At 41.2% G+C, this 25,251-nt stretch overlaps 1 protein-coding gene across 3 annotated transcripts in view; it reads right to left on the bottom strand.

The window, feature by feature from the left end:
• The window catches only part of LOC102686846 (EMAP like 6), a 118,146-nt gene that overhangs the window by 49,856 nt on the left and 43,039 nt on the right, over positions 1-25,251 (bottom strand). For all 3 annotated transcript variants that reach the window (XM_069179827.1, XM_069179828.1, XM_006638417.3), the window contains exons 4-14: positions 23,595-23,693; positions 21,894-21,962; positions 19,579-19,764; positions 17,467-17,602; positions 14,351-14,552; positions 12,003-12,140; positions 6,828-7,084; positions 5,791-6,003; positions 3,863-4,030; positions 2,856-2,962; positions 663-781 (exon numbers count right to left, since the gene is read on the bottom strand). In XM_069179827.1, the coding sequence (XP_069035928.1) occupies positions 663-781; positions 2,856-2,962; positions 3,863-4,030; positions 5,791-6,003; positions 6,828-7,084; positions 12,003-12,140; positions 14,351-14,552; positions 17,467-17,602; positions 19,579-19,764; positions 21,894-21,962; positions 23,595-23,693 (1,694 nt within the window). The remainder of the gene's footprint in view (positions 1-662; positions 782-2,855; positions 2,963-3,862; positions 4,031-5,790; positions 6,004-6,827; positions 7,085-12,002; positions 12,141-14,350; positions 14,553-17,466; positions 17,603-19,578; positions 19,765-21,893; positions 21,963-23,594; positions 23,694-25,251) is intronic.

The raw sequence follows: 25,251 nt of genomic DNA, 5'->3' as shown, positions 1-25,251 counted from the left end.
TTCAGTATTTGACAAATGCACTGTAATCTGCAACAAAGGAATACAGATTTGCAAAAATCTTCTATGACGATGATAAAGCCAGTTACATCTAAGCCCGCACTTGAAAAAATCAGCAACAATTCTGTATGAGTTTGATCAAATTTAAAATGCAATGCAACAGTCAGTAGCCAAATATCAGTGCAACAGATAGAGTTAAATGTGGCAGGACAAAAAATAGACTTTAACGGCAGGACAAGATTAGGGTGTTCCCCTAATGAACTGAATGAGTTGTAAGGCATTAGAAATTAAATACAACTTGATCTAATACAAATTAAATACTTTAGCTTACTAGGAATAATATCTGTATGCATACTTTTGTTTTTTAAGGCTGGTGAAAAGATGATGAAATCAGAAAGGCTGCTTTGTTAACCCTTTGAACTTTAGATGTTCTTTACCATAGAATAATTCCCTGTGAATTCAAAGTGACAGCCTGTGTTGCTCGCATTGACTTTTGTGTGGAATCAGTTAACAATTCTAGCAATTCTTCAACATAAACATATTTTTTTAAGAGTCCGATTTGCTCTTGCCAATAGCGTTTAATAAACTTCACTTTGTTCTTTAACTTATTTCTTCAGCATGTGTTCTCTCACAGAATCCTAGTGCTGAGACTGCATGAAGGTTACCCATGAACGAACTGTAGCCTGAGACCCTCGTCTGGCACTCTCTCGCGCTTCAGGGAGCTGACAGGCAGGTTCTTCTCTCGGCTTTGTTGCTTGAGCTGAGGTAGATCTTCTTTGTAGACCTGGGACATTGAGAACAGGTGTCACTGCATCAGAGCTGACAAAGCTGCCCTTGAGGATCACCGCTACGAGCAAACACAGAGGCGGGCAGGCCATGAGATGACATCTTAGGCTTAATATAGAAAGCTTTCATTTCCTAACAAGTAAATGGACTGTGAAAATAATTAGTATCATGGGCTGCACATTTCTAAACAAGGGCTCTTTTGGTGCTTTCTGTGCTGACATGTTGTTTAAGAAAATAAAAGGGAGGTAGTATCTGCCTGAATGCAGGAGTGCAACTGCTTTGGGAAACAAAGCTTAGACAGACTGGAAAGGTCAATTAAGGAGAAAAGACATTCTGGAGGGTTTTTTTCATTAATATTTAACACCTTTTTGTCTCCACTCAAAAGGTCTGGATTTAAAAACCTCTAAAGATTTCTAAAATGATCAATATTTTCATCAGCCTGTGTTCTGGACCCCTCCCAGCTCCCAGCTGCTGTCTGAGAAATGTCTAGGGAAGACATTTTATAACGTATATTTGATAAATTACCCCCTGCAAAATGTAATTGCTCTGGGTATTTTGTAAAAGGTTAACATATAAAAGCAGAAAGGAAAACAAACCTGAGGAGAGAAAAAAACATTTTGGAGAAAAGAGCAAATATTTAAATTAAAAAGTCTGATAAGGCTCTCCAATGACATTAATTAGACTTGTGGTGTTTCTCACGGTTTCCTCTCAGCAGAGACATTTCCGCAGACTAGACTCGGAATGGCTGAGGTATACATTTCTATTATTTTTTGTAACTTATAGCATCACCTGATAATCATTTTAGCAATGCATAAAAATAATTTAAGAACCAAATGGAAGCAGGTGCTGTACCTCAAAAACAGTCAATTCTATAAGCTGAAACAGGCAGGATAGGGATTCGCAGCATATATTCAATGTGCATCATTTGATTTAATCTATCTTTAGTTATCACCATCAGCCCTTTTGAGGTTAACAGTAATCAACCAGATCTCTGAACGCAATCAACAAAAATCCAGTCTTCAAAAAGGTCTCCCTTGCAGTCACTCTCTAAATCTTTTACATCTACAGTAGTGGCCCAATTTCTTGAAACAGCTTTACTTCTATATTCAGCTTTAACCACACACACAGAGATAAACATATACAAGACACATACATTAAATAATCCAGAAATTTGTTTTTGAACTTTACATACACAGAACCAAATTTTTTTGTCTTTAAACCTGCTCATCTAACTTTTTTCCCCAGGTACAATAACATAAATTATCTAAATACTGCTTTGTTTGGTTCTTCGTACTGGTCTCTGTGCCTTGATTTTAATTTCTTTTGTGTATTACTGCAGAGTTTAATGCAGAATCTCACTGGTCCATTTTTGTAACTCCATGATACCACCTCAGATGTGAAGTAGGACAACACCAAACAGTCTTCTGTGATTCTACATTGACTTTTACATAAAGACCACTACCTGCGGCAGTTATAGAGAAAGGTAACAATGAGCCACTTTAAATTCGTCCTACTCAACTCTTTAGAACATTTTAATCAATAATAGGAGTAAAAATGGTTTTGGCTCAGAAGTGACACCTTGCCTACAATATCAGGCATTGAAAATGTGTGAAACCTGCTGAGTTTAGCAGAAAATGGGTTAGAATCAGATTAGCAAGAGAACACCATCTTATCGTAATTGCTGTACATGTTGTTATACTTGGATCTTATTTTCAATTAAATTATTTAAATATTGAATTACCTTCTTTTCTTCTTACATAAAAATCCAGGATAAAGTCATATAAATGAAATTAAATTGAATTTCAACTAGTTATATGTGAAGAGGAGTTTTAATTGACTCCTTTCTGAAAACATTTACTTCTAGTTACAAGGTAAAGTCACACAGAGTTTGACAGGTTTCTGACCTTATTGAATTTATCCTAGTGTCCTTCACATAGAAAAAAGCATTTATAAAAATACAAAAGGGGCAATCACTGATGAGCAATAGGTTATATTATCTACAGAAATACAATTATTCATTACCTTTCTAGCACTCTACAAAATGTAATAAATCACACAGTGGTTCTACTGACCTGACGGTCATAGTTTATCTGGGCTTCTTGCTCAATATCGGAGTCCAGTTCTGGTACGTCTGACAAATCTGAATCCGATTCCTCACTATTGGAATCTGCATATCCTTCTGCGTGAAAGAGAGAGAAAGAATACGTTAAGAAACACTCCCAACAATGAAACCAACGATATTTTCATTAGCACAGCTGACATCTTTAACTGCATGTCTATGCTGACAATGGACAGTCTGCCGGCTCCAGCTCCTCCAAACTAAACTGTTAAGAAAGTGGACGGATGGTGAATGTTAGTACTACTGGTTTTCAATCTTGCAGGCGATTGAACTGGCATCATTACAAACCAATCATTGCAAAGCCATTATAACCCCAAGTTTTATATATTGTACAAATTCAATACTTCAAACTTTAAACCACAAAGTTAAACCTGATTTTCTTAAGCATTATGCCACAATACTTTTATGGTTCTCCAAGTCATTTCCTTTCATTTAGCTTAAGCAGTAGTGTTTTGGGAAACTCTTGATGTTTCCTAGATAAGAAAACAGCAGGAGAACACACAGTGAAGAATAAGAAAAGACTCTGGTTTGAAGGATTAATGGGTTAACGTGTTAGTCAGCTGCCCTAGGGTGTTAGGTTTGAGCAACATACGAAAATCATAAGAAACCTGTTTTGTTTTCAGCTAACTAAATTAAATTAACTAACTAAATTAAAGCTCTCGCAAAAATACTTATTTGAAACATAGGTTTAAAGTGGTCCACTTGGGCAGTTCACTGATGCTGAATTCAGTATTATATTCCTAATTAATTGGAGTATATATTCCAAGTTAATTGGATTTCAGTCAGCATGTACTATGAAGTTAATAAAGATAGTTTTGCATTGTGAGACAAAAAGCCTAACTTTCCGAATGTCAATGACCTGTCAGAGAATTCTTAATCTGTCTGAGTCATCACGGTCTTCATTTGCAAAAGCAAAAGGAAATATAACCAGCACAGACAACATTCATCCTAACACTTCACCCTGGACAGGAGGTTCCAGGCATCCATTTATGAGGCCCTCCGGGAGGAACCTCCACTGGAACACGGAGTGGTCAGCCCCTCCAGTGCTCAGCACCCACTGCAGATCGTGGGACCAGTGCACATTGGTCACGTGGGCAGAGTGGCCAACATACTTCTTGAACTTTGCCCCTGGAGATGGAACGAGAAACGTCTGTCAAAAGCAAGAAAAAACTCAAGAAGAAGATGATGTAATTTGCCAATATGAGAACAACGTTTTGACAAGAACAGCTCTTATTATGAACCATTATTAACCATTAACCAATTATGAACCATAAAATGATGGATTCAGTCATTTAAAACACATTACTGCATTTTACGGAATGACGTCATAAGTATATTTCTGCAGTTAGAACACCCTTATAAAAAAAGTGTTTTTAATTGCCAGGTTTCATTCCCCACTTGCTGCAGAAAGGCACTGATCGTAAGCCCAAAGCAAAATAAATACAGAGAAACGATCTTTAAAAAAACAATTACACAAAGAACTGACGGGTGCCATAATCACTTCAGACCATCAGCAAAAGATGGAAAATGTCTGGCAGGGTAGAATTAATCTTTGCCAGTGTGGGTGATTGAATTGTGTGCCAAGGGAGTCATCTTATTTTCCACTGATAGGACAGGGACAGCAGCTTTTTCACATCTTAAACACAATTTTAAAACCCATTTTACAACAACTTGGCAATGCTACCCCCCGCCATGCTCTCTATAAGACCAGGACTATTTCAAAACCAGTTTCCTGCAGTACTTTAAAACTTCAGTTCCTGGAACTTGAATACACCAAAAATAACAGGTTTGTTGTGATACAGAGCTCAAAATTCTGGAACCCCAAAATCATCATGGCAATCAAAACTATTTTAGTGTTACATAAGAAAGTTTACAAACAAGAGGTGACCATTAGTGCCATCTATCTCAATTAGTTTCTACAACCTAATTGATCCAGGTTTTTCGTGAAAGAGACCATGGTACAGTACCAACTTCAACATATTGGCTGGGCAGCTTGTTCAATACTCCAGCAACCCTTTGTGTAAAGAAGTGCCTCCTGTCCTCCATTTTACAATCAAATGCATCTTCCCATAGTTCCCACTCAAGAAGGCTTAGAAATGCGAACGTAATGTTCAAAGGAGGAGGCAGCCACTGAAAGCTGCAGGACTCAGCTGACTGAGCCGGAGGTAGGGTACCAGACAGACCTGGGGCCGAGAGGATGTCAGGAAAGGCAGAGGCCGAGGGGCGGAAAGGAAGGGACCCGGGGCCGTGGTGGACACTGGGGGTAGTGGCAGGAGAGAAGGCAGATTTTAAAAACTGTGGGACACCTGCTGACTGAGCCAGAGGACCCCGGACAGACCTGGAGCAAAGCAGACGGCATCAGGAGCAGCAGGGGCTGAGAGGGAGGAACCCAAGGACTTTGAATTAATCACACATTGAATTAACACGAAAATAAAATGCACGAAAAGGTGTGAGCAAGATATATATAGCAAAAGCCAGTAACGATTATAATTTAAGACAGATGGGAGAACTGTCTTAGTTGTTATTCCTCCCAAACTTCAGCTTAGAACTTCTCTTCAGCAACAGGACCTTTTACTCTATTGGATGAGGTCAGACCACTAACAAAGAACAGCTGCTATATATCAACAGCCCTCTGTTGTTTAGCTCTTCGAAAACAATTCAAAATGTGAGTTGTGTCACTCCCGCTGTAGCAGAAAAAAACAAAATCCGAGATTGTTGCCTTCAACTCTCAGCCTCTCCAGGTCACTCCGTGATGACACCACAGTGATCATGAAGAGCGGGGAAGAAACTGGGAAAGGAATGAAGAGTCCTCCAGCACGACTCCCTTCCCACTCTCACGCCCCTGCACGGTACGAAGGGTTTCTGCTCTCATGAAGGTCAACTCTCACCTTTTTTCAGGCAGGGGAATCGGAAGAGCTTGACCAGCCCAAAGTCATCCCCTGAGACCAGCACACCACTGTTGTAGTTGGCGTCCACGGAGTTGATGTCATTGATGTCAGTGTATTTCGGCCAGATCCCACTGACTTCAGGCCCAATCACGCACGTCCAGGTTGCCCAGTGGATTCCTTTGATCTCTTCTTTATTTGTAACATTTTTACCAGCTGTGATATTAATAAATATAAAGATCAGTCAGCAACAGTCTGTACATAGATTCTTGCTGTTTATGAGACACTGGGCTGATACAGTAGATGTTTACTAGAGCAACAGCACCTATTCTCATAATGACTAAATCATTCACAGAAGCATGCCTGTGCCAGAGCATGCATTCAGATGGTTACTCCACAAACCAAATTTCTTTTAAAGAAGCAAATTAGGGCTATTTTCAAAAACAGAATTTCCCAAAGTATGAAGCCTAACAAAGAGTCAGCAGCTTAGGACTGGGAGGTTATTTTCACACACAGATCGAAAATGTTTTTTTTACTTTAAACTCACCATCATGATTTTGAGTGTGTAATGCTTGTTACGTAGATAAAATATAAACGGATTTTCTTATTTTTTAAGATCAATTTCTGCATCAACAGCTAATTTCCTTCCCCACAGTGTCTGCCCTGGTGACAGCTACAGAGTTTGCAACAGGCAGAGACAAACAAAACTACAGGCTTGCTTGTCTTAATATTAGATGTTAGTTAATATGGAAGCAGTCCTGTTACAAAATGTTTTGATTGGCACTGTGTCTCCCTGTCGTCATTTCAGGAAGTCTAACGGCTTCTGCAGTTCTGAAGTTCAGCATGTCTTTACCCTGGTTACAGTGTGCTCAAAATAAGTGATATCTGTAAGTCTTAAGATGTGTTTTGAGCAAATCTACCGAAACACAGCATGCGTCAGCCTCCTCCTTGTTGGTTTCATATTTGATTTTGATTGAAAGCTTTTGTGTTCAATTTAAAAGGGCAGCACCCAGCCTGACGAGGTGAATCCTAACACTCACACGGCATCTTGTAGAACAGTCTCTCCCCGGCCCCGTCGTTGGTCTGCAGGAACTTGCTGTCCACAGACCAGTCCAGGTGGGTGATGAAGCTCGAGGACTTGCTGCACTCCCCCACTTTCTTGTAGCGCTGCGCCACCGCGTAGATGTCCGCCAGCCCGTCGTTGGAGCCCACCGCCAGGTAGCAGCCGTCCGGCGAGAACTTCATCTCGTGGATCACCTCCTTCCTGTCCTTGATGTGCACCACTTCCGTCATGTCCCTGCGGAGCCAAGCCAAGCCCGTTCGGATCACATTGTTCTTCAGGCAGGGGCAGATCCGTTTTCGCACTGTGCTAAAATACTGTTACGGCACGCCCCAAAGTCCTTAATTGATTGATTTGACCTTAGTTAATTATGATTCCGTTGATTTGCCAATTTTAAAACTTATCAGCGAATCAATGACAGACACTGATGTTCAATCTGAAAAAGGACAGCCGCCGCCAACGTGCAAATTCAACAGGATTTACGGATTTCAGGAATTTATCATTCGTGAACAATGCCTACTAAGACCCCTCTCAAAGCCCTTGTAGAAAGGAGGAGTAGGTCAGTCTGCTGAATGACCTTCATGTAATGAGCAGTCTATGTCTCATTTATCCTAAACCCTACAGCTCATTTACTCTCACGCATAATCATGAAGCAAGTCAACGACCGATGTAATTTTCCCACTTTCTAAGGCTATTGAGATTACTGGATTAAGGCAGCAGAATCTCAGCTGTGAAAACTTTTTATTAAACAACTCAGATATAATTCAGGCCTCTTCACCATGAACTTTCAGAGATTAGTGTTTCGCCCTGTTACTGTTCGCACCATGACTGTGCATCTTCCAGGAGCCCTGCACTTGATAGATAGCAGGTATATAATACACAGATACAAAATGCTCTTACATCTTCAAGCTATGGCATGTATTTTTTCATGTGATTAGTATAAAAAATCTTTATCCTAAAAGAAAAAACAGTCAAAGTGTTTCTGTTTCAAGTTGCATCCTTTCCAGAAAACACAGCTTTTTTTCATTTCAATCCATTTTTTTTCCTTTTTACTGTGCTGAGTATTCTAGGACCAAAGTTGTGAACTATGGCTACAGTGGCTCACAATCAGAGAGCTGCTGCCTTAACACCCTTCTAATTAACAGAAGTATGGAAACTGTATGAATAAGTTAAGTGTTAAATTTAACTGTATGTTTTCATTCTTCACACACATGCTCACAATTCAAAATCTTTGTGTTTGGCTTCTTCCAACATTCAGTTCATTCGACGAAACACTTTAAACTCATAAATATGTTACAGATCTGAAATACTCCATGTTTTAATGTTTTTCAATGTGTACTAACTGTGAGAGTCTGTAAAAACCTGAAGGATTGCAGGGAACATATACGTTCATCCACATAAAATGAAGACTGCTGCTAATGAAAAATTAAAAAGGAAAAATAGCACACTGTCCTGTCATTCAATATATCATAAATAAGAACAAGAAACCTCTACTATTATAAATGTTCTTTTGCCTCATAGGTGTATCTGGTCCTCACAATTCAAGCTGTTAGCTCTAACCTTTGACCACCCTCTGCTGTTATCAATCGCAGCTAACCTTATAAAATGTGAAGAATTATGCGCTGAGCTCCAGAAAATTACTTTCTAAAGCAAAAGGACAAGCAATAAATGAATCTTCCCCAAGTCTGATAGACGGGTGATGTCTTTCCACTTTCAGTCCTTCATCCTCAAAAATCCATTGCATGGCATTTACAGCCTCTGACAGAGAGCTATGAGAGAGCTGCAATTCAAGCTCTGCAATATTTCATCTGCCTCCAGGAATACAAAAGTGAGGTTCACTGTACCATTTGAGGTTCTAGCTATTACAAGCCTGTATAAAACTGAAAGCAATCTAGCTTTACAATCTGTAAGAGTGGGACACAATGCAAAGCCGATTCTGAGTTGGAAATCTCTAACCAGTGGGGTTTCAGCCTAAGGTATGCTGCAAATGAATGGTGGGGAGTGAGGTGCAAAACAGCACGGGGGGGTAATATAAATTAATACCAACTGCATGAATGAATGAATGAAGGAATGAAGGAATGAAGGAATGAATACACAAGTCACAAATAACAAAGCATGTGCAATTCCAGAAATCAGCGTCAGAAACCCAGAGTCAAACTTTAACATCCACAGATCAGAAACAGAGGCATAAAGGTAGAGGATGTCAGAAGAGCATGGGAGGAATACAGATTCCCTGATTATCGGGAAGAGCACCAGAGAGAACCCCTTTAACAAGGTGCTTGCATTTTATTAATTAATTATGTTTATATATTTCATTCCAGAGGATCCTGTTGTGCCTTTTCCTATCCCTTCCAGGGTATTCAAGCTCACACTTGATGGATTTAAACTCCAGTGAGGGCTTTATTCCCATCTGTGTACAAGAACTATCTTGATTCTTCCGAGAAGGTCAAGCTGACAAAGGCTTACCACAGAAAGAGGAGAAAAACACAGAGTGAAAAGAAAGAGCAGGGGTAGGCAGTGAAGAAACAGAAAAGAACAAACATTCAGGAAACAACGGGAGTTAATTAATAATGCTAAGAGGGAGCACAAAAACTCTGATGAAATCCACTTTATTTTTCACCTGCCAAATATACTGTTTTGCCACTACAGTGCAATCTGGACTTTCTAATGGATTCCACACAACCTTGAACCCTGAGTGTGGGACACACAGCACTGGAACCATATGGTGATTCCTGAAAGATGAGTGAAGGTTTACTGCCATATCACTCGGCAATGGCAACTCAGAAGGCAACAGTGTGCCCACACACTTTATTAATGGTGTGTGAATGAAAATACATGGACTTGCAAACACATTACCAGCTAGTGGTTATGGATAACAAAATGCATTGCACTGTTTTAGAAAGGGGACAATTTATCTAGAGTTAGAAGAAGCAGTGCAATTGTTTTCAATGGAGGAATCAGAAAAAGCTTGAAAGCAACCCTGAACATTTTTAAAGGAAGAGCTCTTTGCAGTTAGTTTCAATTAACCTCATCCCTCGGGCGCGCTGTGCTAAAAGAAATTCACTCTAATTAGAAGGAAACCGCCGAGAATCAAAGAGCTGCGGCTCCTTCCCCAAGTTCTGTGGCTACAGAAAAGAGTTTCAGAGATGAGGATCAAAACTCTCGGATAAAAAAAAACTGCTAGTTAAATACAGAATTATATACTTGTCTAATGAGCTACAACGGAGATGTACCCTCTGAGTGTATTGCCAAGGGATTTGTTTACCGACGTTCTCTTTCTTCACCCGCTAGCAATTATTTTCTGAGCTCCAAAAGAAAGCAAGTTGGATGAGACAGATGAGTGGAGGCTTTAGCATTCACCACTTCAGATATCGTGAAACAAATCCGCAGCACAGAACAACCTCTTGCCAAAGTTCTGTTTTTTACACTGCTGATAATAATTGTTCTAATTGAGGGACCAGTTGCCACAGTGAATTAATGTATTATCCTTGGTTTGGCAGCCTCGGAAGTAAACAGACGTGTATACTGTATGTTGGCTCAGTTTATTAAAAACAATAACAGAATTTTTACAGCAAAAGTTGGGCACATTTCCTTATTTTGCCTTTCTGTCAGGCTTATGTCCATGCAATTTTGTTCAGGATGACAAAAATAAATAATTGCTGTGTAGCGCCTTTTTCAAGAAGAAAAATTCATGACCGTTACATTTTAGACAGTTTAACCGTAATCTAGGCAATGCATCAAACTCATTTGTTCTTCAGGCTAGTGTCATTAGTCCTGTAGTAAACCTCTGTGGCACCACAGTCTCTGTGGTTTACATCAATGCATCTCACAGAAAGAACGGACCCCCTCACACTTTCAAACCTTCAGCTCCACAAAAAAAAAACACCTGAATTTGCAAAGCCACTGATTCATGAAACAGGAAACATTTCTGCGTCAGTTGTAAAACCTATAGATATTTTTAGCATGCTGTCACAAAATTAGACTGTCGTGTTTATTTTTAAGATCATATATTTAATACTGGGAGAGAGTTCTAGTAAATATTCTGGTGTCCTAAAGCCATATCTTCAACAGTGGCAAAGTTCACTATGGCTCCATCAAACACAGACTAAGCCAAATAGCAGATAGGCGACTATTATGTCAACTGATTACACAAATGGCGAAATCAATGAAGACTCGTGTCTCTATTACAGCCTCAACATTTAAATCACAAAGCCCATGACTTGCAATAATTATTCTTTAACTCCATAAGAAATTTGGCTTCCTGTTGACATTAAGTGAATTAATGTGCAAATGCAACTAAACTTCTTCTCCTTCACAGAAATCCATAGGGATTGCACAGTTCAGAAGATATTGATTTAAAAGTACCAGGGCAATTTGCAATTGCTTCGATTTTCACAATGAACTAAACTGATGTACATGAGTAACAAATTTAATAAGATAGACTTTTAAGAGCGCTGCTAAACATTTGGTTTGCTTTAACTAACAGCTTTGTGACTTCCTCCTCAGGAGCCAGGATCTCATTGGGTCTTGGCATGCAGACTTCCTTATTTCTGGTTGTCAAAGATACTGTGTGGCTGACTGACTGCACTGACTGTGCAGTGTGGCTGACAGCTCTCACCTGACTGTGCAGTGTGCAGTGTGCAGTGTGCAGTGTGCAGTGTGCAGTGTGACTGACGGCTCTCACCTGACTGTGCAGTGTGCAGTGTGCAGTGTGCAGTGTGCAGTGTGCAGTGTGCAGTGTGCAGTGTGGCTGTTGGCTCTCACCTGAGTGTGCAGTGTGCAGTGTGCAGTGTGCAGTGTGCAGTGTGCAGTGTGCAGTGTGCAGTGTGGCTGTTGGCTCTCACCTGACTGTGCAGTGTGCAGTGTGGCTGTCGGCTCTCACCTGACTGTGCAGTGTGCAGTGTGCAGTGTGCAGTGTGGCTCAATGCTCTCACCTGACTGTGCAGTGTGCAGTGTGGCTCAATGCTCTCACCTGACTGTGCAGTGTGCAGTGTGGCTCAATGCTCTCACCTGACTGTGCAGTGTGCAGTGTGGCTCAATGCTCTCACCTGACTGTGCAGTGTGCAGTGTGGCTGTCGGCTCTCACCTGACTGTGCAGTGTGCAGTGTGGCTCAATGCTCTCACCTGACTGTGCAGTGTGGCTGTCAGCTCTCACCTGACTCTCAGCACAGTGAAAGAGCCGTCCTTCATCCCCAGGGCCAGCTGGGAGCCGTCGCTGCTGAAGGCCACGCTGCGCACCGCCTCCTCCATGTTGCAGCGTGCGATGAGGGCGTGATCAGCCAAGCTCCACAACCTTTGCCCAGGGCGCCGGCGGACATGCAGGAGGAAGAGGAGGAAGAAAGGACACCGTTAGAATCTTCACATGGCCACTATCCCAGCAAATCTCCTGGCCAAATACTCTCAGGTTCTGACCAGGTGAAAACACAACCTCTCTGCTCAAAAAGACAGCAATCAGATACTATGAAAATCAGTGTCGATTTTTTGTACATTTTACACTTTCATAAATTTTGCAGACATTTTAAAACAAGCTATATTTAATTTGCATAATTCTCCTGAAAGAAATCCTGAATGAAGATTTAATGCGGGTACTTGAAAACATACTTTTACTTTGCTACCAAAGAATTAGTTCGGGCAGATTGTGGCCATTCTGAAACCAACCATGGCACAGGACAAAAAAACTCAATTCAGATAAAACTTTGAATCAGTGCTGATTTATTTTGTCGCTGGGCAACGGTGGAATTTACAGCCATAAGCTATGGAATGAACACTGCCATTAGAGAGACTGTACAGGCAACTCTGTCTTGATACCTGCACCTACTCAAGTCAAATGGGCTCAATTAGAGCAAAGTCACTCATCTTGATTGGAAAACATCTGTAAAGCATTCTGAAACTGAAATGTTCAAGGATGCAAATGAGTTGACTGCACTGCAGTGGTTCGCAAAGAAAAGCACACTCGGATTTCTAATGTTCAGTTGCTCTTCTTACCTTGTACACTTTCAGAATAAGATTACAACAGTGACACGTTTCTGATGGGGAAACATGCTTATTTAGAAATGAAAAAAAATATTGAGGTTTTCTTTCAATCTTGTCATTGTCATAGGTGCTTACATTGTCTGAGCAACAAAACCTAACTCTCTTTAATTGATGTAATACAATTTTGAATGCCTGTGTGTCAGATCTGCTCTCACCCGCCCTTGGCCGAAGAAGAGGTAAATGCATCGCTGTGCTCAGCAGACATCAGAAGACTCTGGAGCCAGGGAAGACAGGACTTAGCTGTGTATTCTGTGTCTGGCTTCAATCAGCTTACAAGGTTAGCTGGACATCTAGGCTCAATAACTGCCACTCCGGTTTCCCTGATCAATACGTCACCAGAGTTTTATCCCTCTCATGCTATTGCCTCGATCTTTTGTTTTATTCCTGCCAGGGACTTTTCGTTCAGACTTCATGGCTTGAATGTTGATTATATAGACACCAACAAGGAAAAAGCGATAGAAATATCTTTAGTTTAGGCTAACATTGGGGCACTGTAGTGTACTGGGTAAGCGTTTGGTCACTTGACTGACACGTTACGGGTTCAGATTCCCCTCTGCAGACACTGTTGCACCCATGAACAAAGCACTTTACACGAGTTTCTTCAATACACCCAGCTGTACATCTGTATAAGTGGGGCCCACTTATCCCTGCAGCTAACCATATCCAGGGGGGAGTCATGTGATCTCTTGTCCACTTAAAGCTATGGATAGCAGGATGAAAGCTGTCCCAGAGTTCTGGTTAGGACTTCACCTTTTATGCTAGGATCACGTTTTTTTTTCAACCTTGTAAATCTTAAATTATTCTATTAAAGTGCAACACCAGGATTCCTTATATTCCGTATTTTGTATTTTAGAAGGTTACTGAATTAGTCAGTATATTTCCGTTATTAAATGAGATGAGAGAAAATGGACTTTGACTTGATTTCTTGGAGTTCTCTGCCTGGAGGGAAACTGTTCTTCCATTCGCTCTTATTTAACCAGAAATTTTAATTTCATTTAGACACATCATGATGCACTTTACATATAAAAATCATCTGACCGCTGCCCATTACATGCATACAAAAGCAATAAAAAAGAACAGCACCAACTCAGCCAGAACCCCTGTGCACCTGGCTCAAGCCCTCTCTGAGGTTTGAATGACCCAAATGTAGCTTTAAAGTGTCCAGAAAATGTTCAGTCAGGCAGTTATTGAGAGTGGCAAAAGTCTGGCTCAAGCTGAAAGCATTAAGCCTTAATCATCCACTTTTGTACCTAATTCTTTAACATGTCCAATCAGGAAATAAAACTATTAACAGTTAATCAAACAAACATCACCCTTTTACTTCTCTGATTTTAGCCTTCAAATTAAGAAAAGCTTCTTAATACTGGAGTATTTGAGAGTAGGGCAATTAGTGAAGTGTCACAGCACACTGACAGGACAGTGACACATGTGAGTGAGACAGCATTAGGTATAGAATGGGGGAACACTGACCTCACTGATCGGTCATCGCTGCCTGTCACCGCCAGAGGCTTCTTGGGATGGACATCCAGGGCCCAGAGCTCTCCCTCACAGTGACCCTGCATTATCAACAGTGGCTTGTCCCGGTCCCGCACCATCACCTCGAAAATCTCACTGTCCTGTGTCCCTGCCAGGATGCGGTCTGCCTTCCAGCACACACTCCGTATGGACAATCCTGACGCAGACGGACACAAAGACAGGACCTGAGTCAGGCTCCAAAAGCTCTGTGTGCAGGCACAGGTGCTGCAGGAGAGGAACACGTTGCCGAGTAACAAAAGGAACAGATCTTTGTCCAAACGTTGATTACATCAGATTTATCCAATTGAACTATAAATGATTTGCAGAATTGCACAGACTTAGAAGAAGTAGTAAGCATTTACTTGTATAACTATTTTAAATCATATTTTTGCTCATGTTTTATCATACATCTCTAGACATAATGATGTTTAATAACACACTTAGCTGCAGCACTCTGTCAGTAATTCAGAGTGCACTGCATAGATTGGAATCTTCATGCTCAGGCTGTTTAAATAAACACCTGCGTGAAATGGGAAAATTTGCATAAATCCCCAACGTTTGTAGAATTTTCTAAGAGATGCAAAGATCTGACAAAAGAAAACAGGAACAAAAAAGTGCCTTCCTTCCAATTTTCTCACTGTCAACAAACACGCAGAAGTCTTACTGCTGGAGTAGCTGCTTCAGCACCTTGTGGTAAAGCACACATATATAGCCATCTAACAGAAATGCAGCTCCTTCTAACAGAACAATAAAAGAAAACTTCTACATCACTTGGCAATTAGTTAGTTTTCCCCTTTGGCAAGTAATGTTTAAATAGAATTTGTGTATTGGATTTCATTTCATTTTTAACCTGGAAAACAACCCTATTAAGAATTTGTGAAGACAGACTGGTGAATATCCGTAGATCTGCTTTCACAGAAAGGTCAACCATAAATATTTAAGACGGGTGCGGGCTTTGAAGACTCGGAGAATTCTTCCAGCACTGCCTTTTCAGTACTTAATGTGAAATGTGAAAAAATCTGAAAAAGTAAACAAGCGTGAAGAATCCCAAAATGTGGGATAGGTCGGAGTTTCCATTTATCTCTTCTACCTAGCTGACCATTAAAGACTGGATACCTTTGTACTGTTGTCACTGTAAGCAGTTATGCATCCAGTCAGCATCTTCAGCTTTTTCATGGTTTTTATATCATGAATATATACCATATAAAATATTTATTTTCACTTTGTGATTGAAATAAGGTAGCCAAAAAGAAAATTCCACCCTTACGCGATCGCGGCAATTCTCATTTCCTTATGCCTATGAATTGTCACATTCCTCCTGTATCTAAAGACGTGCATTGATGCTTGGAGTTCTTCTGAAGCTCATAACTCTAATAGCTGATTCAGTCATATAAATCCACATTTACATCTATCTTAAACAAAACAAAAGTGAGCAGAAGATACATTCATTGTTAATGACCCCTGAACCCATCTGATATTCCTACCCTGTGTCTTTCTGGACTTTGTTAAAGTAAAATGCTTCATCCCTGTGCCCAGTCTTCCTTAACATTCCACGGATGTCAGCTAATGACAGCTCAGGACGCCAGTCTGATGCAGGCTTAATGAGGATGATTTTTTCTCTTGAAGCACAGAAGCCAAATTGCTTTGTAAGTTAATTACACATCAAAATCCAACTGAGCCACCTGCAGAAAAGCGTGGAAAAGCAGATGCATATGGCCTTTGCACATAAATTATTTATCTTTCCAATCTAATATCAATTACGTGAACAAAAGGTCATCTTTTAGGAGTGGATATGTATGAATAGATCTTCAAGTTCTTTTAATCTTGCCCCCAGCCCATGCCACTGTGAACACGGCAATGGGGATCAGCATAGGATCACTCTCCATGAAATTAAAAAACTTCTGTTTCTTGGGATCTGATTTAATGTTTGGACTTGGAGCAGCATACTAATAAAACCCGCTGCTAAATTCATGCAACACTGAAGAAGTAAAGTGCTTCATAAATCTTTCAGAGCACTCATTTTAAGAATGAGGTTTAAAGTTTCATCTTCATTTAAGAATTTACTCCATTTGCTATTGTGAATTAACTGTTTCGCCCCTCAATACTACATATTCTCACATGTTAACACATTATTAAATCACAACAATCCAGGGTACAGTATATAACAAACATGAGGTGGCCATTCAGCCCATCAAGCCCATTGGGTTGCTAGTAGTTAACTGGAGGGTCTCGTCCTGCTATTTCATAAAAGAAAACAGCGTATCAGCTTCAACAGGGCTAGGTAGTTTGTTCCGTATTCCCACAAGCCTTACCATTATAATTATTGCTTACAATTATATAGCGCTTTTCTGGACACTCCACTCCACCACCAGTGTGCAGCCCCACTTGGATGATGTGACGGCAGCCATAGTGCACCAGTACACTCCCCACACACCAGCTCTCAGTGGGGAAGAGAGCAGAGTGATGAAGCCAGTTCACAGATGAGGGTTATTAGAAGGCCATAACTGGTAAAGGCCAATGGGAAATTGACTGCAGACTGCAGGCCCCTACTTGTCCCACTAACACCTATTTCAACAGCAACCTATTTTTCCCAGGAGGTCTCCCATCCAGGTACTGATCACACTCACTTCAGGGGGTTGTTAGTTGTGAGCTGCAGGGTGATATGGCTGCTGGGTGACCCTTAAACCAGGGTCTCCCAATCCCGGTCCTAGAGGACCACACCCCTTGGTTTTCATTCCAGCCCAGCTTAAATATCTAATCAAAGCCTTAACTGAACTGGCCTGACTGGAATATTTGCAATTGGGCTTTTGTTTTACTTACAAGATGCAATTGTTAAAAGGTAACAGCAAATACATTTAAAAGCTGAAAACAAACAGTTCCTGTCGCTTCTATTACTAAGTCAATTGATACTTCTGTTGTGTAACTGAGAGCCTGGCTGGAATAAAAACCAGCAGCTGTGTGGGTGTCCAGGAACAGGGCTGGGAACCCCTGCCTTAGACCCTTAGGCTGAAGGTGACACTGGAACAACAGCTGCCGTAGAAACCACAGACACGCCCCCCTGTTCTACCTACCTTTGTATCCCTGCTCAGCCTCTCTGAGGTCGATTTTGGTGATGGGCTTGAAGTCGATGTCCCAGAGCCGGATGCACCCGTCCCGGCCACCCGTGGCGAAGCCTTCTTCACAGGCGTACATGCTGAAGATCCCGGCCTGCAAGGACATGGGCACATGGGAAGGATCCTGAGCTCCAACACGTTCATCAAGCAAAAGTCAAGAACAGGAGGTGCTTTCAGCGTGCACAAGCCCACCTAGACACCAGACTGCCCAAAACTCATAAAGTACATATTTAAACACCTGTTCTTAAAGCTCAGACTGTCACTCCATATCATACTGGATTTGCACACTCACTGGACTGGAGAAATACTGTGATCCTGCATTCTCACAATTCTCACCCATATTATTATCATTTGACGGGCTAGATTATAAGGACCTCTCTAACCCACTGGTTTAATGCACCAGTTCTACTACTGGTTTGTTGTCTACTAAATTATTTACTCAAGGGCCATCTATTCCTTATTAACCTTCTGGCTTGTTGGATGTAGCAATATCCTAAAACAGAAATATATATTACTTTACTGCTGCTGCACTCTAGAGCTGCAGTAACACTGACTTCAAAGCATGTGACAAAAGTGAGTGAAATGAAAAAGATCAACTGTATTTGTGTGAGAACGGACAGAGTTCAAGTCAACTGAAGAGCCCGGGAGGCTCACTGCTCAGAAAACCATCACTGATCCAACTGTGATCTGCAATTCTGTGTATACATTTTCAGAAATCAGATTCTTGTGTTAAGCTTTTATATTATTTCTATATTAATTTTGAACCAGTGAGATTAAACGTTCATTTTACTGTAAAAGATTATTAATTACAAATCAATTAAGTTGTTCAGAAAGCTTTTATTTTCACTGTAACTAAGGCATCAATGTGGGTGTGTCAGATCACCAGAAACATCAAACAATTAAATGAAGTTTTCTAAGATCACATTCTGAGCCCAGCAAGGCTTTCCTATTTTGTTTCTAGTTTCAGGACCACAGAAGCCACATAATCATAGGATTTATTTTTACTTCTTTTTCGCAATTTCTGTCATTGGATCACGAAAGCACAAGAACATGTGTAGATACTGTATGGCTTGCTGCCATTACAGCAGCTGATAAGAATCACTCAAGCCAAAGCTATTTCATACAGTTTCCTTATGACAGTGCCCATAACTTGCAATGCATCTCATTTACTCCTCGCTTGGAAACCAAATTAGTTCTGTGACTCAGTCTCCCGCAGACTGTCTGAGAGCTGACCGTTTCTGTCTCCAGGGTCTACATTTGAGAGAGGAAGCACTGCACCATCCTACGCATTTGTGTGAAGAATCAAGGACAAAACGCTTCTCTTTACCGAGGAAGTAAAGGACTTTGACTGTTGAAAGACAAAGAATTCTGCATGCACGTGCTGTCAGACAAGAGCCAATGGCCAGCTCGCGCAGCTTGTTGCCTGCAGCGAACCTGCACTAAATGGACTTCCTGCAATAAACATTTCATAAACCAGTGCATCAAGGATAATAATTAATAATTTCGAACACTTCTATAGCGCTTTTCTGGACACTCCACTCAAAATGCTTTCCAGGTAATGGGGATCCCCTCCACCACCACCAGTGTGCAGCCCCACCTGGGTGATGCAACAGTCCACACCCCACACACTCCAGCTCTCAGTGGGGAGGAGAACAGAGTGATGAAACCAGTTCAGAGATGGGGATTATAAGGAGGCAGTGATTGGTAAAGGACAGGTGGAAATTTGGGCAGGATGCCAGGGTAACACCCCTACTCTTTTCGAGAAACGCTCTGGGATTTTTACTCAGTTGAATGTGTCGTCCAACGGACAATGACCTTTTACAGTAGAGTGTCCCCATCACTACACTGGCGTGTTAGGACCCACACAGTCTGTGGGGTGTGCGCCTCCTACTGGCCCCACTAACACCTCTTCCAGCAGCAGCCTTGGTTTTTCCCAGGAGGTCTCCCATCCAGGTACCAACCAGGCTCACACCTGCTGAGCTCCAGTGGGCTGCCAGTGGCGAGCTGCAGTTCGACAGGACTACTGGCTGAATGAAAAGAGGATGAAAGAGGGGGTGCTGTTTCACTCACCCCGTGTGCTCCCTGTACCGTGCGCGCCAGGTTGAGCCCCTTCCACACGTAGATGTCCCCATTCAGCGCCCCGGAATACGTAACGTCATCTTTCGCACTGGCCAAGCAGAGGATGGTCTGCAGGTCCCCAGTTTTGCCGAATATTCCCCTTTTTGGTGTTAACGCATTTCCACACAAGGCCCAAAACTGGGGGGGGGGAAAGGGAATATATATTTCACTGTTGTTAATTTTCTGCCTTGTTCACTTCAAATTAATGATCTGTACAATACATTATGTGAATGCATACACTGTAAATAGGAGTGTATTATTTATACTACTTAAAAACAAAAAATTGGATTTTTAAGGAGAAGCTTTTCTCCCTCTGTTTTTGAAACGTGGCTTACCAAAGCTAATTTATTGTGGTTCGCTTCACAGATGGGATGGGCGTTTGGGGATCTCTCAGATCTCCCTGTAAATCCCTTGGGAATTTATGTGGGAGGTGTTGCCGAGGAAGAGCGAGATAGTGGGCAAAACATAAAAAGATAAAAAGAAACAAATGTGCATCTGTGTATTTTTTGTCTCGCTTATCTGCAGTTTGGAGCTCATTGATTTTACCATGTCACTGTTTGTGCGTATGTCGGCTAATCTATCTGACAATTAAATGAAGTGATAATAATCAATTACAGGAAGCTGGAATCTGCAGTGCAAGCAAAGCAATGTAGGAGGTCCCAGTGTGCTCTGGACAGTAAAAGACAGCTTTCCCAGGGGCAAATGACAGAGCAACTTGCTTGTTTTTGAATGAATTGAATTTGACATCTTCCAACTGCACCTCTGAAATAAGCATCTAAAGCAATTTGGCTCATTGCATTCAGTTTTCCAAACATCGCTCTGCAACCTCGTTGGTGTGAGATGTTCTGCTGTTCCATTGCAGTGCTGGCGGCTTTGGTACCAGAAGATGCAAAGCACTGTTCACCCTGGCTTGGAATGGTGGGTGAACAACATAAATAGGTGATACTACATGAAAAGCAAAGTGGATATTGTCCTTCCAGAAAGAAACTTTCCATCTCTTTTCCTACCAACAGACCAAGATACATCCTACTGTGCATACATCTGTGTACAGCATGATTGTAAAGAAGTACAATGCCTTTCTGTTAAACTGACCTTATATATAAATTAATCAGTCACAATATCTACATCGGATTAAGTATTTCTAAAACAAGGTCTACATCATGTCTGCATGTCTACATGTGACAAACTCAAGTGGACTTCTGTAAAGGAAACAAGGGGGGTATGCCGATCATACATGTCTTCAGTCATGATACTCTTCTTCTTAGAGAAGTAAACAGGTCTGGAAAGTGGGGCAGGAACACTTACATGATGGATGACCACTGAATCCATTCAGTGTGGATTTTATTCATTAACTGAAGTGCTTTGCAGTGCATAGCGCTGAGTGGGTAGAAACTTTGAACAGCTGTCCTTTCAACAACAAACCCACCACCTTTCAATTCAGACAAACATCTTAGCTTGGCAATAAAGCTATAAAGCACTGGATATTACTGGCACTTAGAATGGAGTGACCAGTTTATTTAACTACAGGAGGACACTTTTGTCTTAGCATTGAATTAATGATTATCTCCGTACCTTCTCTGCTCAGAAATGTTTTAAAGGTGTGTATGCAAGCGCTAAAATTAATCCTTCCACCCACTGTGTTTTAATTCATCCTAGCATTACTCTCTTTTAAAGACATGACTTGAAATATTTTAACAAACAATTCAGCTGAACTGATTTTGCGTTTCCATCAAACAAAAAATGTTGGGCTTCCCTTTGTTTCAACGCGATCCCCAATGATGATCGAAAAACAGACCACTGTATTTCAGGTGTGTACTGTGGATACGGTGTCCAGCTGCATGTTCTTCATTTATGCTCCCCAGTGTGGGAAAGCTCAGTAACGGGAACTGACATAAAATTGAATCGACATTTTACATGGATTTCAAATGAATAAATCCACTTGAATGAACAATAAATAAATGATTCTTATAAACAAATGTTGGAATCAATCAAAAAAAGAGCACTGCACTGTAATTTGCCTTTGTTCAGTCACTTTAGCAAGTGTATTGCTCAATACGGCTGTTATTTCATTCTGATATAAGGAGCAGCTTTACAGTAGATGTTTATCCAACATGTCCAGGTATTACAGTAGGAAAGCCAGAGTAATTCAAGCTCAGAGGACATAATAATGTAATAGGCACACACTGCAAATTGTGCTGTCTACTCCACTCCCATGGCTTAAGAAACTGCAGTTTGTTTGTTTTTTGTATGTTAAAGAACAGTCTCACCTTGATGTGCTTCACCCCGCAGCTCACAAGCCTGTTCTGTTGATACGGATCCCAGGCAATATCAAAGATCTGTAACAGCGCCAAGCAATTAAGAGTCACCGCAGGCATTTCAACAAATGTAATTAAAAAAAACTCAAAAGTAGATGTCCAGCCCTGAACCCCTGTTATTTAATCACTGACCCTCTAAGCCTTCCTGCAAGTCCCAGAGACTGAGCAGTGGCCAGGCTTCAAGTCATAGCAACTGGTCACGGGGAAGCCAGCCAGATGCAGGAAACCCCTAAGCCATCATCGGCCCAGTTTATGAGGGAGACAGATGCCAAGATGAGCCAATGAGCGCTCAATGAAGGCGCCCACGCATGTGCACACATCGAGGCAGAACCACTCCTTTGCCTCTCCTCCGTTGTTGATGTTCTTGTGCATTCTGATTTGACTGGAGGTCCTTGGCTCCAAGGGGTACATCAGTGAAATGCACGAAGCTGTACTCAGCTGTGCTGTGCAAATTAATGACCCTATGTGCTGCTTCTGCACTGAAAGAGGATCCGTGGGAATGAAAAGGCAAGTCTTTTACTGTTTTCACATTTGACTTGACAGAATTTACCGACACTGACTTCATGGGATTTTGTTAGACACTTGAGCATCACTTTTGTTTTCTGCTACTATTGACAAATTGAGTTAGGTTTTCTGTTCATCCCTTAGCAGAATGTAACTTATTCCTGGCAAGAGTCACTCAGTTGTTGTAAACTCAGAAGTATAGGATGCACAACTGGACTACATTAAGGAGCTTTACCAGCTTCTAGCATGATACCATCAGACCTCAGATGCTAAGCAAGCTTTGGCATAGTCAGTACTGGGATAGGAGACAAGGGAGAAGTGAGATGCTTCTATAACTGGTGTTGGTTGACTAGTAGTTGGTACTCTTCTTTCTGAACCTGAATTTTCACATCAAAGCCCAAGTATGGTGACAGGGGACACATGCTTTCGGTGCCATCCTAGGGATGAGAAGTCAAACCATGGTCCTGACAACTTGGCCTTTAAAGATTCCATGGCACTGCTGGCAAGATTAGAATGGTTAACAATGGCATCCTGGCTGAATTCCACCTTGGGAATTCATTATCTGCTCCCTTGGAAGTTCCCCCCTAACGCACTGAGTGAAGGCATTCACTGAGGGTGCAGAATAGCAGCTGTGTGTCACTTAGGTGGTAGGCTTCACTTCAGTGGTGAAAGAAAGGGCTTTGTGATCAAAAACTCTGCATATATGCCATTCCACTACTGCAGTTAATGCTACTGCTCCTAATCCTACACTGGGGACACAGAGTCAGTCCACTATAGGGCACACATACGCATAAAGCTTTAAATACAAGGGATTTCATTTAGAACAGAAATACCTCCTGATGTGATGACAATTTTATGGCAGAAGCTTGAGCTTGAGCTATGCATTCCTCCACAAAATTGTCTGGCAGGGCAACTCTAAAATTGTGAAATTGTACAGCAACTCTTGGAACAGTGACTTGTCCCCTGCATAATAAATGCGAGTTATCTATGTGGAATCAGCAAGCTATTTCAGTGCTGCTCCAGCTGCAAGATTCCAGGGGTGTAACACGGCCAAAGGCCCAGAACACCACTTTCCATTTTCAACACATTCAGTCGGCCCTGCTGATGCTCGTGCACAAATTGTAGGGGCACACGACGTCCCGTTCCTACCCTGTCGGAGTGTCCGGTCGCTGTGGCCAGCACTTTCCCTTTCTTCCAGTCCCAGACGCAGACTGTGTTTTTGGCATCCAGCCCCACCGAGGCTAAACGCTTCAGAAACGAGGAAAAGAGGAAAGAAAAAATATACAATATATTTTGCAGCTGTTAAATAATGAGTCCCTCAACTTGACAGAGAAAGACAGATTCGATAAGTCTTGACCTGAACACTGTTAAAGGACACAAACCACTGCAGAAAGGGAGGCAGTAAAAGGCATCAGATTGCTCACGCAAGGCCAATATTCTAATTGAGCTTTCAGTAAAAACTAAAAGACATAAAAGATGCTATTACTCTGAATACAATTACCATTAAGTGAGTCAATGTGTATACTTTTTTTCTAAAGAATTAAGTGAAACAATGTGGCTTTTTTTTAGTGTTTACTGCACATTGGATAACTGCTACATTGCAATAAACATTAGACAATTCGAACAGCGCTGTAGAATGCTGACTTTCAAATCCATTTAAACCTCTTCCAGAATCTTTAATAAATTTCTTTAACACAAATGTCCTTCATTTTTTAAGAACAATTATCTAATGCTTCTAATGAGGTTCATAATGAAGCCTGTAATAATCCCAAAAACAAATTGAATATATTCGATAGGAGTCTTACAAGCTTATAAAGCAATAATACTAATCATTAATCATGACAAAAGAACTCTACATTATGAACACCATTTCCAAAACAAAGATAGCTTAAACAAGTGGTCTTTCAGTTGTCAGATTTTAATCGTGATTTAAATAAAACCTTTCAATATAAACGTTCAGTGGTTAAATCCCGTTTAGAGTCAGTGAACACCTATAGTTTTTAATATTGAAAGAAAAGATTGCTTTATAAGCTTTTAACTCTTCACTAGAGCTTTCCCCAATCTTTTTAAACATGTCAGAAAGAAGGGTTTCAGTCTGAGCATACAGTATAGCTTCACTGTAATTCGCTGTATTTAAATCCATGCTGGTACGTGAGGATGTGGGGCAGTTCAGCCATTGAGATACAAGTTGTAGATTTAAGTTGAACGTCAAGCAGACAACTTGAAACAGCTCCCCACTGAGCTCAGCAAGGTGCCCACCTAGGAAAAGTTCTGCAATTCTTGTCAAAGAGTGGTACAGCCCTGCCATCTCAAAGACATGGGACACATTCTCCATGGGAATTTCCAACTCCTTATACTTACAGAAAGGTGGTTTTGTTACCCCAGGAGGGCACCTCAAGTCAACAGTAATGAAGAAAAAGGGCTATCTTGACTTTTTTTATCATTCTAAGAGAACTCAAAGTCAGCAGTTACTTTAGATGCTTAGAAAGCAACAGTGTGACCAAACGCCATGTCAAGGCATCGGATATGTATGGTGCAAGTGTTACTGGGGAACTGCAGTGCTATTTTCATATTTTCCAGGTTAGAAAGAATCAGCATTGATGTGTGCATTTCAAACTGCAATAACAGTAAAATGTTCACAGTAACCTGTAAAACATCCAATTAACATTACAAAACACACACAATTTCCAGGTATGCGCAGTGCCATATTCTGCATTTCAGAACGAGGCAACAAACCTTCCAGTGACGCGGCGCGGCCCTATTACACTGTAAACAAGCAGGCCTGTGAATACAGCTCTTTTAATCC

This window comes from Lepisosteus oculatus, chromosome 17 (assembly GCF_040954835.1).
Source record: "Lepisosteus oculatus isolate fLepOcu1 chromosome 17, fLepOcu1.hap2, whole genome shotgun sequence".
Lineage (NCBI taxonomy): Eukaryota > Metazoa > Chordata > Actinopteri > Semionotiformes > Lepisosteidae > Lepisosteus > Lepisosteus oculatus.
This window is presented reverse-complemented; position numbering and strand designations above follow the sequence as displayed.